The sequence below is a fragment of the Neoarius graeffei genome, chromosome 24, assembly GCF_027579695.1.
Source record: "Neoarius graeffei isolate fNeoGra1 chromosome 24, fNeoGra1.pri, whole genome shotgun sequence".
In the NCBI taxonomy this organism is placed as follows: Eukaryota; Metazoa; Chordata; class Actinopteri; order Siluriformes; family Ariidae; genus Neoarius; species Neoarius graeffei.
Genome location: NC_083592.1, coordinates 1,358,832 through 1,375,455, shown reverse-complemented (window position 1 = coordinate 1,375,455; position 16,624 = coordinate 1,358,832). Strand labels below are relative to the sequence as shown.

The 16,624-nt window shown below is 43.9% G+C and overlaps 1 protein-coding gene across 4 annotated transcripts in view; it reads left to right on the top strand.

Annotated features, from left to right (window-relative positions):
- The window catches only part of LOC132872334 (uncharacterized), a 71,856-nt gene that overhangs the window by 18,590 nt on the left and 36,642 nt on the right, over window positions 1-16,624 (top strand). For all 4 annotated transcript variants that reach the window (XM_060907105.1, XM_060907102.1, XM_060907103.1 and 1 more), the window contains one exon: window positions 9,902-10,192. In XM_060907105.1, coding sequence (XP_060763088.1) covers window positions 9,902-10,192 — 291 coding nt within the window. The remainder of the gene's footprint in view (window positions 1-9,901; window positions 10,193-16,624) is intronic.

Sequence of the window (16,624 nt, the reverse complement as noted above, 5' to 3'; positions counted from 1 at the left end):
CTGGCCCAGATGCAGCAAAACAGGCCCAAACCATGATACTACCACCACCATGTTTCACAGATGGGATAAGGTTCTTATGCTGGAATGCAGTGTTTTCCTTTCTCCAAACATAACGCTTCTCATTTAAACCAAAAAGTTCTATTTTGTTCTCATCCGTCCACAAAATTTTTCCAATAGCCTTCTGGCTTGTCCACATGATCTTTAGCAAACTGCAGACGAGCAGCAATGTTCTTTTTGGAGAGCAGTGGCTTTCTCCTTGCAACCCTGCCATGCACACCATTGTTGTTCAGTGTTCTCCTGATGGTGGACTCACGAATATTAACATTAGCCAATGTGAGAGAGGCCTTCGGTTGCTTAGAAGTTACCCTGGGGTCCTTTGTGACCTCGCTGACTATTACACGCCTTGCTCTTGGAGTGATCTTTGTTGGTCGGCCACTCCTGGGGAGGGTAACAATGGTCTTGAATTTCCTCCTTTTGTACACAATCTGTCTGACTGTGGATTGGTGGAGTCCAAACTCTTTAGAGATGGTTTTGTAACCTTTTCCAGCCTGATGAGCATCAACAACGCTTTTTCTGAGGTCCTCAGAAATCTCCTTTGTTCATGCCATGATATACTTCCATAAACATGTGTTGTGAAGATCAGACTTTGATAGATCCCTGTTCTTTAAATAAAACAGGGTGCCCACTCTCACCTGATTGTCATCCCATTGACTGAAAACACCTGACTCTAATTTCACCTTCAAATTAACTGCTAATCCTAGAGGTTCACATACTTTTGCCACTCACAGATATGTAATATTGGATCATTTTCCTCAATAAATAAATGACCAAGTATTATAATTGTGTCTCATTTGTTTAACTGGGTTCTCTTTATCTACTTTTAGGACTTGTGTGAAAATCTGATGATGTTTTAGGTCATATTTATGCAGAAATATAGAAAATTCTAAAGGGTTCACAAACTTTCAAGCACCACTGTATATATACAAAAGAAAGCAAAATCAACAAAAAAAAAACATACCAACATGGTATAATATCGACCAAATCAAATCATGTATACAAATACTTATGCATATATACACACACACACACACACACACACACACACATACAATACATATATACAGTACATACACATACTTATAGCTATACACATCCATACGTTCACAGACACCCATATCCTAATTATGCATATTATGTTTATATATTACATACAATTATGCATATATTGTGTGTGTGTGTGTGTACACAAAAAAAACCCTCACTTTTTATATAATATATCCGTACGTACCCACACACACACACACACACACACACACTTATCAATAGCATGTTATTGTAATTCCTCCTCCCTATACCTCATAAAGATCTGTTCCTTATACCTTTTTTTGAACTGGTTTATAGTTGTACATTTCATGAGCTCCACATTCAAACTGTTCCATAGCTTTACTCCACAAATAGAGATACTGAACATTTTTAATGTTGTCCTAGCACTGCGAATTTTACATTTCAATTTCCCCCTAAAATTATAGCCCCCCTCTCTATCCGAGAACATTGTTTGGATATTCCTTGGTACTTTATAATTCCTTACATTGTACATTACTAAGGCAGTTTTATATTCTATAATATCCCTGAATTTTAAACATTTTGAATTTAAGAATAGTGAATTAGTATGATCTCGGTAAGCAGCACTATGAATTATTCTTATAGCTCTTTTTTGAAGTATAGTTATTGCATGAACTGAACATGTATACGTATTTCCCCACACCACTGAGCAGTAATTTAAGTACGGTAAAACCAGGGAACAGTAAAGAATGCGGAGTGAATTATAGTCCAGGACGTGCTTAGCTTTACTCAGCACAGATATGCTTCTTGATAGTTTCATTAGTATGTATTTTACATCTGATTTCCAATTAATTCTATCATCTATTATTACCCCAAGAAATTTATTATTAGAAACTCTTTCAATATCAACACCATCTACCTGTACATTTATTGCCCTATTTATTTTATAATTATTAAATAACATGATTTTTGTTTTAGACAGATTTAATGATAATTTATTTCGATCAAACCAACTTTTTAACCTGCACAATTCTGAAGAGATTATGTTTTCTAACTCATGTAAATTTGTTCCAGAACAAAACATTTGTGTCATCTGCAAATAATACCATCTTAACTATCTTTGATACATTGCACATATCATTTATATAAAGAATAAACAGTTTAGGACCCAATACTGACCCCTGAGGGACACCACAATCAATATTCAAATGAGTTGAGACAGAGTCACCCAATTTCACAAATTGTGTCCTGTTGCTCAAATAACTTTTTATCCAGTTTAATACAACTCCCCTTATCCCATATTGTTCCATCTTATTAATTAATATATCATGATTAATAGTATCAAAAGCTTTTTGAAGATCAATAAATATACCAGCGACATATTTATCATCTATAGAGTTACTGATTTCTTCAGTTGACTATATTAGTGCCATCTCTGTTGATCTATTTGCTCTAAATCCATATTGACCATCACTGAGTAGTTTGTATTTTTCAATGAATTTATCTAATCTGTTATTGAATAGTTTTTCAAGAATTTTGGAGAATTGAGGAAGTAAAGAAACAGGTCTGTAATTTGTGAAGTTGTTTGTCCCCAGATTTATACAGTGGAATTACTTTTGCTGTTTTCATATTGCTTGGAAATGTACCGGTTTGAAATGACAAGTTACAGATGTATGTTAATGGTTTAGAAATCCCCCCAATAATAGTTTTCACTAGTTTCATATCAATATCATTACAATCTGTGGATATTTTATTACTACATTTATTAACTATATCAATAATTTCATCTACTGGTGTAAGAAACAGAACAAGAATTCCTCTTTATAATATTATCAATACAATCATCATTTGTTACCGGATCAGAGATATTATGAGCTAATCTTGATCCAACATTAACAAAAAAATTATTAAAACTATTAGCAACTACATCCATGTTATAATTTTTGATACCGTTGTCATTAAAGTATTTAGGGTAATGTATTTGTCCAGAGCCATCTTTAATATATTCCATATTCCTTTCATATTATTTTTGTTATATTAATTTACCATAATAATCCTTCCTACATCTCCTTATGATACTCGTTAACTTTTTTTTTATATTTATTTTCTGCCTCTTTGGTTCTTAATTTAATAAATTCTCTATATAGAATGTTTTTCTTCTTATAGGCATTTTGTAATCCCTTAGTAATCCAAGGTTGCTCATTATAGTTTTGTTTTGTACTATACTGCTTCAGTGGGCAATTTTTATCATATAATAATTTGAATATACTTAGTTATCATATGCTCTATCAATGCTATTCTCTATATAAACTGATTCCCAGTCTTGTATTAATAAATCATTATTTAATGCAAACATGGCCTCCTCAGTCCTAACTCTTGTAGGTGCAATTGGTGTTAAGTGATCAATCTAATTAAATCAGTCTCATTGAATCAGTCTCATTAATAATCTCATTAATTAATACCATTAATTTTGGTGCTTAATAATAAATTACCAAACAGCTAAATTATGGTATATTCCAAATTATTATGATCACTTACCATATTACACAACTCATATGCACCTTGGAATTCTTTTGAGATTGGGCGACTTCAAAGAATATTAGGCACAACAAATAAACACAGTTTCAATAATAATTGAATTTATTATAACAAAGATAAAAATGAATAATAGCAGTTGGAATCATTATATACAAATGATATGGTAAGTTCATATACTTGGCGTGTGTGTGTGTGTGTGTGTGTGGGCCTCGTGGTAAACAAAGGTTAGCCTAGCTTGCTAACGAGACAAAAGAATTAGCCGTGTGGCTAGCTAAGGCCCAAGAATCCTACCTCGTGGGGTTAAAAACAAAGGAATGTTATCTAAGGTGTGGAGGAGGGTGACCACGTGTTGGAGACAAAAGATTAGCTCTGTGTAGCTAACCCACTGGCTTATAGCATTATTAAATCCACTGAAATCTTGATGAGGTCAAAATATGTGTAATAATGAAATTAAAGTGTTAGAAAGGAATAGAGAAAGAGCATGCAACCTATCTATTAAAAACAACTGAGAGATCAAAACAAAATAGAACAATCACTTCAACACGCTGCGTGTCTACAGTGTAAACAATTAAACCATTCCTGAGTTTAAATTCACACCACTTCATAAAGCTAATTCCTAAGACTAGTCCTTATGCCCAAAATGGTAGTCTTACTTTCCAGTATTTTGGCTCTGTGTAGGATACAGAAATGTTCCGAAATTTCTGGAGTCCACAGGGGCGCGTGAGTCGTTTCCGTGAAGGCGCAGAGGATTTCTTGGTCCGAACGCTTCGTAGTTCGTGAAGAAGTCTCTGATCAAACAATGTGCACAGCGCTTTTAGTTAGAAGGAATCCAGTCGCTTCTAACTTTTAATTAAACTGCTTTGGGCGGCAGTCGTACGTACTTATAATAGACAAACAAACCGGCTGTAGCTCAACTGAGAGAGAGAGAGAGAGAGAGAGCACAATTTAAATAGTTCTACCGTGGCCAAGGGTAAACAAAAACCGCGCTGAATCGTTTTTCTCGGGAGAAAGACGTCTTTATCTTGGGGGTTCTGACGAGCGGTCCTCCTTATGTCCGTGTGCTGAGTTCACGCGGAGCCAAAAGAGGAAGTCGGAAGTGTTGCTCAGTTACTTATGCCTTCATTGAGGATGTGATGTAGGTGATCCCGCCCAGGCATGACGTAGGTCATCACGGAAGTGGGTTGATGGGATTTGTAGTTCGTAGACGGACTGTGGTTGAGTCACTTATAGGCTCATGGAGGAAGTGACGTAGGTGATCCCGCCCAGTCGTGACGTAGGTCAACGCGGAAGTTGGTGATGGGAGTTGTAGTTCTTAGACAGTAGGTGGCGATTGTACCTACACTCTTCTATACTTAAGTTTAGGGTCTGTCACATTTCTCTTATGATTACAGTCATAAATTGTAAAAACTGGTAGATGATCACTAATATCATTGATTAATATTCCACTTATGTTATTATCTATAGCATTGGTAAATATATTATCTATTAAGGTAGCACTATGGTCAGTAATTCTGGTGGGTCTGGTAATTTTTGGGTGGAGACTCATACTGTACATGGTATTAATAAATTCCTCAGTCAGACTGTGCTTATTAGGGTTCAGCAGATCAGGCCATCCTTAAAAAAAAATCCGTTTCCTGTCCACCGGGTGAGCAAAAAAATTTTCGGGAGGGAGTTGTGTGGTTTTTTTTTTTTTTTTTTTAAATATATTATATATGGATGGATAAGAAATCGCAATGCTGTGTTTTGCTTTTTCTTTCAGTACTTTTTTTTATTACAAAAGCAGAAACATTTAATAAAACATGACCGTTAAATCAACTGAAACTTGTACAAAAACTTTAAGTTAGCATTTTAAATGCTGACTGCAACGTTTGCAAAACTTTTACAAAGGTACTTAAAATGTCTGACACACGGACTTTTTGTAGTTCTAAATCGAGCGTTAGGCCTAGTTCGGATGAAATTACACTATTAAAATGATCACTGAATGATTTGTTTTTCTGAATCTTTACTATTTTGTTGTTCGCTAGAATACCATTTTGCGATTTCACACTTAAGCAAATGTTTGAAAACTCCGGATCTCCTTCCTTCATGGTGGCTACCTTTTTTTTGTGCCGCACGGTGCATGCGCAGAGCTGATTCGACAGGGCTTTCCACAAGCGCCGGCTGCGGCCATACAGCCGACTACACAATTAAAGGAACAGTCCACCGTACTTCCATAATGAAATATGCTCTTATCTGAATTGAGACGAGCTGCTCCGTACCTCTCCGAGCTTTGCGCGACCTCCCAGTCAGCCAGACGCAGTCAGACGCGCGGTCACTCCTGTTAGCAATGTAGCTAGGCTCAGCATGGCCAATGGTATTTTTTGGGGCTGTAGTTAGATGCGACCAAACTCTTGCGCGTTTTTCCTGTTTACATAGGTTTATATGACCAGTGATATGAAACAAGTTCAGTTACACAAATTGAAACGTAGCAATTTTCTATGCTATGGAAAGTGCGCACTATAATGACAGGCGTACTAACACCTTCTGCGCGCTTCGGCAGCGCATTGATATCTGAGCTCCGTATCAATGCGCTGCCGAAGCGCGCAGAAGGTGTTAGTACGCCTGTCATTATAGTGCGCACTTTCCATAGCATACAAAATCGCCACGTTTCAATTTGTGTAACTGAACTTGTTTCATATCACTGCTCATATAAACCTATGTAAACAGGAAAAACGCGCAAGAGTTTGGTCGCATCTAACTACAGCCCCAAAAAATACCATTGGCCATGCTGAGCCTAGCTACATTGCTAACAGGAGTGACCGCGCGTCTGACTGCGTCTGACTGACTGGGAGGTCACGCAAAGCTCGGAGAGGTACGGAGCAGCTCGTCTCAATTCAGTTAAGAGCATATTTCATTATGGAAGTACGGTGGACTGTTCCTTTAAGTCCAGCCGGCTACTTTAATGACTATTTTTGTAGCCCACAGGCTCTAAATACTAATTTTCGATTTTAATAAAATTAAATGTTTATCTAACAGACTGACAATAATGTCAAACTGAACTGTTGATCAGGGGAGAGCAACTCATCCGCAGCCCCGACATGCGGTGTGTGCGCGCACTCGGCGGAGGCAGTAGTGTGTTGGAGGGAACAGAAGCAGAGATGACGCTTATTTAGTCTCCGGTAAACCAGTCTTCTCTCGTTCAATTACGTGCTGGCATCAAAAGACACCGTTGGTTGTAAATGAACCCAAACTGAGTGGTTGGAGTGTATTTTCATACACAAATGGAGAAATGTTGGCTGAGTGTGTAATTGTGTAGCCCCACTGCAGACCGTTGTCGTCGTTAATTCATAGCATGCTCAGCTGCGTGAATGTGTCATGCACCGAAAATAAGAGATTTACAAGCCAGGAACGCCTCATGATGCAATACGCAAGAAAAGAAAGAAGATTTACTGCCATTTTACTTTGTATTTGAGTAAAGTGAATAAATAAATGGTCTGTGGAAAATACATTTAATCCTGGGAACTGTGTGCACAGGAGTTTTTGTGTTTACTCCCCCGGCTGGCTACTTATTTGTCATGGCTGGCTAGTATGAGCCTTAAGGCCTCTGCATGCTCGTGCGACAAGGCTTTCGCAGATAGCTTTTCGCAGACAGTTGTAATTTATTGTTGAGCGGGGAGTATAGGCGTGCGCGATGTTATTCACCGGCACAACGCAAGGGGGCGCGAAGTCGCTAGGAGTAGTTGGTGGGTGTGGTTAGTGGAGTGTTTATCCTCCGGTTACTTATAATGACTAGAACTTTTTTTTTTCTTTTTTTTTTTTTTATAATGACTAGAACTGGAGTATAGATGTACGTACTTCCTCAATCAACCGCTCTTCATGCTGCTCCATCTTCGCTCGTGTTTTTAAAAATGCTGGTCGTGAAAACAAACCGAACCGGGAAAGTAGGGAAGCGGAAGTGCGTGTACAGCGGATGTAGAGTGGACCAATCAGAGCCCTCTTGTCTGCGGCGCTGTCTGCGAGGCTTCTGCGGTGGTCACAATTTTTGGGAGGTGCGCGCAGAGCGTCTGCGAAGGTGGGGGGGCTACGCAGACACTGTCTGCGACGCCATCTGCGAGGACTGGGTTGTCAGCATAAATTGGCCTTTAGTGGAAAGCCCTGGGAATGCGGAAATATCAAGTTCGATTTTAGATTTACGAACCCGAAAAAAATGTCGAAAAACCGGCGTTAAAAAAAAAATTTCACCCGCACAAACGGCACTCACCCGGCCGGTGGACCGGAAACAGAACATTTTTTAATAATGGCCTCAATATTAGTATCCCCACAAATGAAGATAACTTTTTTATTATCTACTGTAAATGTCTTTTCTACCCAGTCCTTAAACGCCTCTATACTAGTTTCTGGCGCTCTATATATACAGCTAATTAATACATTTCTACTTTTTTTCAATATTAATTTCGATTGTTAAACATTCTAATAAGTTATCAATCACCGCTGTCATGCCATCTATTAACTTATAATTCAAATTACAGTCCACATACACCGCCACTCCTCCTCCACCCTTATTTTCCTGTTTATAGAATTTAATTCATATCCAGCCAGTTTGAAATCCACTCCTTTCTCCAGGTCAGTCCAGCGCTCCGATATGGCGATTATGCTGAATGGATGAGTAAACTGACTTCAGTATTTCTTGATGTGTTTGAAGTTAGCGTCCATGCTTCTGCTGTTGAAGTGTATTATTGATCATTTCCCCGCAGCCTCAGTGGACTGATTGGACTGTTCCTCTGTGTAATGGTGGCGATTGTCATTAATGGTTGAGAAAAAGTTATTGTCCGGGTCTGTGTCATTTTCTGTATCCAATAGTTTACGGTCAGTGAATTCATGTGGTTTCAGTTCCAGGTTTTCATAATCAACAAGCATTTGCGTGAGCCGAGTAGTGTTCCGAGTAATGGATGAAGGAGTTATTTCGGTGTGTGTCATGGCTGGGTTTGGTGTAGCGTCACGTCGGTATTGATTACCGTACAGGCCCGATAGCATCACTGGTATTTGTCCAAGTCCTCGATGTTCCGCATGACCGGAACTCTCGCCTCCTCCGGTGTCCCGTTCAGCTTGATGAATACTTTGCAGTTGGTGATCCATGTAGAGTGAATTTTGTTTTCCTTCTTCAGAAGTCGTGCTTTTCTGGCGATGTCAGCATTGCATTTTGTCAGGTGCTCGTTGATGTAGGCGTTTGTCCCTTTCAGTTTCCTTCCTTGTTTCAGCAGTGTAGCTTTGTTTCCGGCTGATGAATCTCCTGATGATGGCGGTGTTCTCCTGGTCTCTCCTGGGTAGAATGTGGCAGGCCTCGATGTTGTTGCAATCGATATTGATTCCCTTTGATTGTAGGAATGCCGACACTTGTTGCTCCACGGAGTTGCTGCCCAGTTCATCAGATTCCCCCTCCCTTCTCACTGCTTTTGCATATGACCAGGGTTTAATCTGAATCCCAGTGACGATGACGTCGTTCATCCTGGTGTACTGTTCTAATTCAGCAGCTCTGCTCTCCAGGTGGGCGAGACGCCGGTCCTTCTCGGTGTTCTGCAGCCTGAGCGACTTCACTTTCGTCACCAGGTCCATAATGGTTTTCTGTTGCTGTTTAATAACAGAAACCTCTTCTGCCAGAAAGTTGAGTGACTTTTTAATGTCCTCGCCTTCCTCGGCTGTAAAGTTCTTTTTTTGGTGGCATAATTCACCAATAAAGCCATCCAATTCGGTAAAATGTTTGGAGAGTCCTTTCCTCACCTCACTGCCTTTCCGAAGTTTCCCGCCAGAGGAAGTGACGTGTTCCACTAGGATGTAATTAGTCTAGAAAACAGTGAAATTTTAAATTCTTAAATAATTGATGGAAATAATTGAACTTTTTCACGATATTGTAATTGTTTGAGATGCATGAGTATTCCTAATATAATAAAAATAGTTGTAGCTTAATTTTCAGTGTCTAAAAGTAACACACAGTATTAATAATGAAGAGAGCGCCCCCTGGCTGGCCGTCCTGTGGTTTAGTACCAGTGTCGAGTTGTGTTCCTGATCATCACTCAGTGTTGTCTTGTTCTCTGTAGCAGCAGAACCCCGAGTGTGTTCTTGTCTAATCGTTGTAAAGGAATATTTCTCTTTAGCTGTGTTCCGTTGTGTTGTGCTGATGCTGTGGTGCTGTTGCGTGTGGTTTTGTGTTTATAGTTTTATTTCTGTAGTGTTCTACACCACTGGCCCGGTGTAATGTGGGCGTGAACCTCAACTCCACACGCTTTCTGCTCATATTTCTAATTTCCTCCTTTCCTCTCCTTAGCTGTGGAGGTGACCCGTGTGGTTACCCCAGGTGAGCCCATCGACGTGCTCTTACCCCTCAGTGACATGGTGGAGGTGCGTTTTAGTGCGAGCGACGCTCTACACCCATCACCCCTGCAGATCTGCACCGTGGACAACGAGAGGATGGAGTGCAGTCCAGAGTACAGAGAGAGAGTGTCTCGCATCAACACGCTCCAGATTAAAGATGGGAATGCGCCTGACAGCGGGAACTACACAGTCCGGGACAGCGTGAACGATGAGACCATCGCCGTCGTACAGGTCCATGTGAGAGGTGAGAGAGTAAATCAGCACTCGCGCTATAGAACTGTAAATAAATGTGATGTTTGGGAAACAGTTGTACTGAATAATGAATTCGATCCGGAGTCCAGCTTTAAACAGAAACAGACTGGGATTAAAACTGTACGAGCCGAGACAGTGTGTGTGTGTGTGTGTGTGTGCGCGCGCGCGTGTGTAGTCTGATTACTGACAGAATCGGCTCCACTCAGAACAGCGCTATAGCAAATCTCTCGGGTGTGGTGTGGAGGAGCCGTGAGTGTCTGTATCACTGCAGTAAATGAGCTCAGAAGCTGATGATGAGCGGCAGCAGGTGTTGTGAACTCTGAGTGTGATTCCGCGTCCCTCTGTGTGTAAATACACAAACGTAAAGCGCACGTCTTCCTGCACAACACGCTGGATTTGGGTCTCGAGCGTTTTACAGAGCACAAAGCAGGGAGTCAGTCAGGTTCCATCACATCCCTCTGTGAGACCCCGCCCAGGTCTCTCAGTGATGGAACCAATCAGTAAGGCCATCCTTAAAAAAAAAATCCGTTTCCTGTCCACCGGATGAGCAAAAAAATTTTCAGTAGGGAGGGATTTTTTTTTTTTTTATGGATGGATAAGAAATCGCAATGCTGTGTTTGCTTTTTCTTTCAGTACTTTTTTATTACAAAAGCAGACATGTCTCGTCTCGTCTCGTCTTCTTCCGCTTTATCCGGGACCGGGTCGCGGAGGCAGCAGTCTGAGCATGGAAGCCCAAACTTCCCTTTCCCCAGACACCTCGGCCAGCTCCTCAGGAAGAACACCGAGGCGTTCCCAGGCCAGCCGAGAAACATAGTCCCTCCAGCGTGTCCTGGGTCTTCCCCGGGGCCTCCTCCCAGGGGGACATGCCTGGAACACCTCCCCAGGGAGGCATCAAGGAGGCATCCGAAAAAGATGCCCGAGCCACCTCAGCTGATTTCTCTCGATGTGGAGGAGCAGCAGCTCTACTCCGAGCTCCTCCTGAGCAACTGTGCTTCTCACCCGATCTCTAAGGGAGCGCCCAGCCACCCTGCGAAGGAAACTCATTTCGGCTGCTTGTATCCGCGATCTTGTTCTTTCGGTCATTACCCAAAGCTCATGACCATAGGTGAGAGTCGAAACGTAGATCGACCGGTAAATTGAGAGCTTCGCCTTTTGGCTCAGCTCCTTCACCACGACGGACCGGTAAAGCGACCGCATCACTGCGGAGGCTGCACCGATCCGCCTGTCGATCTCACGCTCCATCCTTCCCTCACTTGTGAACAAGATCCCGAGATACTTAAACTCCTCCACTTGAGGCAGGACTTCTCCACCAACCTGAAGAGGGCAAGCCACCCTTTTCCGGTCGAGAACCGTGGCCTCGGACTTGGAGGTGCTGATTCTCATCCCAGCCGCTTCACACTCAACTGCAAACTGCCCCAGTGCATGCTGAAGGTCCTGGTTTGAAGAAGCCAACAGGACAACATCATCTGCAAAAAGCAGAGATGAAATCCTGTGGTTCCCAAACAGGATTCCTTCCGGCCCCTGGCTGTGCCTAGAAATTCTGTCCGTAAAAATTATGAACAGAACCGGTGACAAAGGGCAGCCCTGCCGGAGTCCAACATGCACTGGGAACAGGTCTGACTTACTGCCGGCAATGCGAACCAGACTCCTGCTCCGTTCGTACAGGGACCGGACAGCCCTTAGCAAAGAGCCCCGAACCCCATACTCCCGAAGCACCCCCCACAGAATACCATGAGGGACACGGTCGAATGCCTTCTCCAGATCCACAAAGCACATGTGGACTGGTTGGGCAAACTCCCATGAACCCTCGAGCACCCTATGAAGGGTATAGAGCTGGTCCAGTGTTCCGCGACCAGGACGAAAACCGCATTGTTCCTCCTGGATCCGAGGTTCGACTATCGGTCGATTCCTCCTCTCCAGTACCCTGGAGTAAACCTTCCCCGGGAGGCTGAGAAGTGTGATTCCCCTATAATTGCAGCACACTCTCCGGTCCCCTTTCTTAAAAAGAGGGACCACCACCCCAGTCTGCCACTCCAGAGGCACTGTCCCTGACCGCCACGCAATGTTGCAGAGGCGTGTCAACCAAGACAGCCCCACAGCATCCAGAGACTTGAGATACTCAGGGCGGATCTCATCCACCCCCGGTGCCTTGCCACCGAGGAGCTTGCAAACCACCTCAGTGACTTCGGCTTGGGTAATGGACGAGTCCACCTCTGAGTCATCAGCCTCCGTCTCCTCAATGGAAGACATGACGGTGGGATTGAGGAGATCCTCAAAGTATTCCTTCCACCGCCCGACAATGTCCCCAGTCGAGGTCAACAGCTCCCCACCCGCACTGTAAACAGTGTTGGCAGAGTACTGCTTCCCCCTCCTGAGGCGCCGGACAGTTTGCCAGAATTTCTTCGAGGCCGACCGATAGTCCTTCTCCATGGCCTCCCCGAACTCCTCCCAGTTCCGAGTTTTTGCCTCCGCAACTGCCCGAGCTGGAGCACGCCTGGCCTGCCGATACCCGTCAGCTGCCTCAGGAGTCCCGGAGGTCAACATGGCCCGATAGGACTCCTTCAGCTTGACGGCATCCCTTACTTCCGGTGTCCACCACCGGGTTCGGGGATTGCCGCCACAACAGGCACCGGAGACCTTGCAGCCACAGCTCCGAACAGCTGCGTCCACAATGGAGGTAGAGAACATGGTCCACTCAGACTCAATGTCTCCTGCCTCCCTCAGAAGCTAGGAAAAGCTCTCCCGGAGGTGGGAGTTAAAGACCTCCCCGACAGAGTGCTCTGCCAGACGTTCCCAGCAGACCCTCGCCATACGTTTGGGCCTGCCAGGTCTGTCCAGCTTCCTCCTCTGCCAGCGGATCCAACTCACCACCAGGTGGTGATCAGTTGACAGCTCAGCCCCTCTCTTCACCCAAGTGTCCGAGATATAGGGCCGGAGATCAGATGAAACGACAACAAAGTCTATCATTGACCTCCGACCTAAGGTGTCCTGGTGCCACGTGCACTTATGGACACCCCTATACTCGAATATGGTGTTTGTTATGGATAAACCGTGACTAGCACAGAAGTCCAATAACAAAACACCACTCGGGTTCAGATCGGGGAGGCCGTTCCTCCCAACCACGCCCCTCCAGGTGTTACTGTCGTTGCCCACGTGAGCATTGAAGTCCCCCAGTAGCACAATGGAGTCCCCAGTCTGAGCACCCCTCAGTACCTCTCCCAGGGACTCCAAGAAGGCCGGATACTCTATACTGCTATTCGGCCCGTAGGCACAAACAGCAAGAGCCCTCTCCCCAATCCGAAGGCGCAGAGAGGTGACCCTCTCGTTCACTGGGGTAAACTCCAACACATGGTGGCTGAGCTGGGGAGCTATAAGCAAGCCCACACCAGCCCGCCGCCACTCACCATGGGCGACTCCAGAGAAGTGGAGAGTCCAGCCCCTCTCGAGGAGCTGGGTTCCAGAGCCCAAGTTGTGCGTGGAAGTGAGCCCGACTATCTCTAGACGGTACCTCTCAACCTCCCGCACAAGCTCAGGCTCTTTCCCCCCCAGCGAAGTGACCATTCCATGTCCCAACAGCTAGCCGCTGTGTCCGGGGATCAGGTCGTCGAGGCCCCTGCCTTCGACTGCCACCCAATCCACACTGCACCAGTCCCCTACTGCTACCTCTGTGGGTGGTGAACCCACAGGAGGTCGGGCCCACGTCACCTCTTCGGGCTGAGCCCAGCCGGGCCCCATGGGCAAAGACCCGGCCACCAAGCGCTCGCATACAAGCCCCAACCCCGGGCCTGGCTCCAGGGTGGGGCCCCGGCTGCGCCATACCGGGCGACATCAGTCCTTGGCTGTTTCTCCATAAGGGTTTTGGTGAACTGCTCTTAGTCTGGCCTGTCACCTAGGACCTGTCTGCCTTGGGAGACCCTAACAGGGGCGTAATGCCCCCGACAACATAGCTCCTAGGATCATTCAAGCACACAAACCCCTCCGCCACAATAAGGTGGCAGTTCTAGGAGGGGAAAAGCAGACACATTTGATAAAATGACAGTTTAATCAACTGAAACTTGTACATATCTTTTAAGTTAGCATTTTAAATGCTGACTGCAACGTTTGCAAAACTTTTACAAAGGTACTTAAAATGTCCGACACACGGACTTTTTGTAGTTCTAAATCGAGCGTTAGGCCTAGTTCGATGAAATTACACTATTAAAATCACTGAATGATTTGTTTTTCTGAATCTTTACCATTTTGTTGTTCGCTAGAATACCATTTTGCGATTTCACACTTAAGCAAATGTTTGAAAACTCCGGATCTCCTTCCTTCATGGTGGCTGCCATTTTTTTTTTTTTTTGTGCCGCACGGCGCGTGCGCAGAGCTGATTCGACAGGGCTTTCCACAAGCGCCGGCTGCGGCCATACAGCCGACTACACAATTAAGTCCAGCTGGCTACTTTAATGACTATTATTTTTGTAGCCCACAGGCTCTAAATATTAATTTTCGATTTTAATAAAATTAAATGTTTATCTAACGGACTGACAATGTCAAACTGAACCGCACTCATTTAAGTTGTGATTCGCGCTGTTTGTACCGATAATAACCACAAATTCCCCGCCGACTTCGTTGATCAGGGGAGAGTAACTCATCCGCAGCCCCGACATGCGGTGTGAGCGCGCGCACTCGGCGGAGGCAGTAGTGTGTCGGGGCCATCGGAGGGAACAGAAGCAGAGATAACGCTTATTTAGTCTCCGGTAAACCAGTCTTCTCTCGTTCAATTACGTGCTGGCATCAAAAGACACCGTTGGTTGTAAATGAACCCAAACTGAGTGGTTGGAGTGTGTTTTCATACACAAATGGAGAAATGTTGGCTGAGTGTGTAATTGTGTAGCCCCACTGCAGACCGTTGTCGTTGTTAATTCATAGCATGCTCAGCTGCGTGAATGTGTCCTGCACCGAAAATAAGAGATTTACAAGCCAGGAACGCCTCATGATGCAATACGCAAGAAAAGAAAGATTTACTGCCATTTTACTTTGTATTTGAGTAAAGTGAATAAATAAATGGTCTGTGGAAAATACATTTAATCCTGGGAACTGCGTGCACAGGAGTTTTTGTGTTTACTCCCCCCCGGCTGGCTACTTATTTGTCATGGCTGGCTAGTATGAGCCTTAGTGGAAAGCCCTGGGAATGCGGAAATGTCAAGTTCGAGTTTAGATTTACGAACCCGAAAAAAATGTCGAAAAACCAGCGTTAAAAAAAAATTTCAACCGCACAAACGGCACTCACCCGGCTGGTGGACCAGAAACAGAACATTATTGCCCAAGAGCTCTGTGGATCTGGATTCGGGCCTCACGCCTCCTCTGGCGTCGCCTCCGTCTCTGTATGGAAGCACAAATCGGCACAGAGTTTTAATTCACTTCCTTCTGTCTAAATTAGCGCTGGTGACGTGTAAACTAGAAATAAAGTCCGATTCTCTTTGTAGTGCGTTTTTACCTCCTGGCACTTTTTAATATGGATCAAAAATGTAATGACATGAACATCATTAGTGTACGTAATGCCTTGTTGTAATGCTTTAAAATGAGTGTATATCCTTAGTAACGACCAGAATTAATTAATAAAGAAGGGGGGGAATAATATTAATTATTTATTTTATTATCAAGCACAAAACTATCGGTAAATTGCGACATCTGGATCCCGGAAAAACACCGCCTTGCCCCAGGGCTAATCTCGCATGACGTCACGCGTGGAGCCCCATTTATCTGGGTCATTTCTGTTCATCTGACTCTGTGCTTGTTTACTCGCTGAAATTGGATATTGTTGTTGGAATCTTATGAAAATAACGATGTGAAAGCGCTGCGTTGTTTGGATTTTCAAATCCATACACAACAGAACATTCGGTTCACAAATTTCCGGGAAATGACACTAATCTAAAGTGACAGTGGGTGGGGTTTGTGCAAATGAAGCGGGCAGATTTTGTGTTGCCTACTACTAATAAATCTGATTCATCCAGTGTTCGCCACCACCAGAACGACCACATGGGAATTACTGGGGCAAAAAGAAACCCATTGATTTAATAAATGACATTTGATCTGACATTTGGTCAATTCCCCTATTATCGTCCAGTTCATATTTTCTTTCAGTAATTACACTGAATAAGTGTACATTTTAAAGATTATATTTCTGCATTTATTGAGGTACATGTAAACCAGTCTGTGTTTCTGATTCTCTCTGGCTGGTGGTACGCTATCGGCAGTGAGTGGGACTGTGGTGAACTGGCATCTGTTTCTCATCTTGGGGGCTTGAAAAGAGAACCATTTACTCCAGAATGTCCTGGATAATCTTCTGCCCCTTCATCTGGCATATACGAATCTCAGTCACTGTCGGAATTCTCTCCGAAACGTGATTCGTAATGAGACTGCTCTAACTACTGCTGCGCAC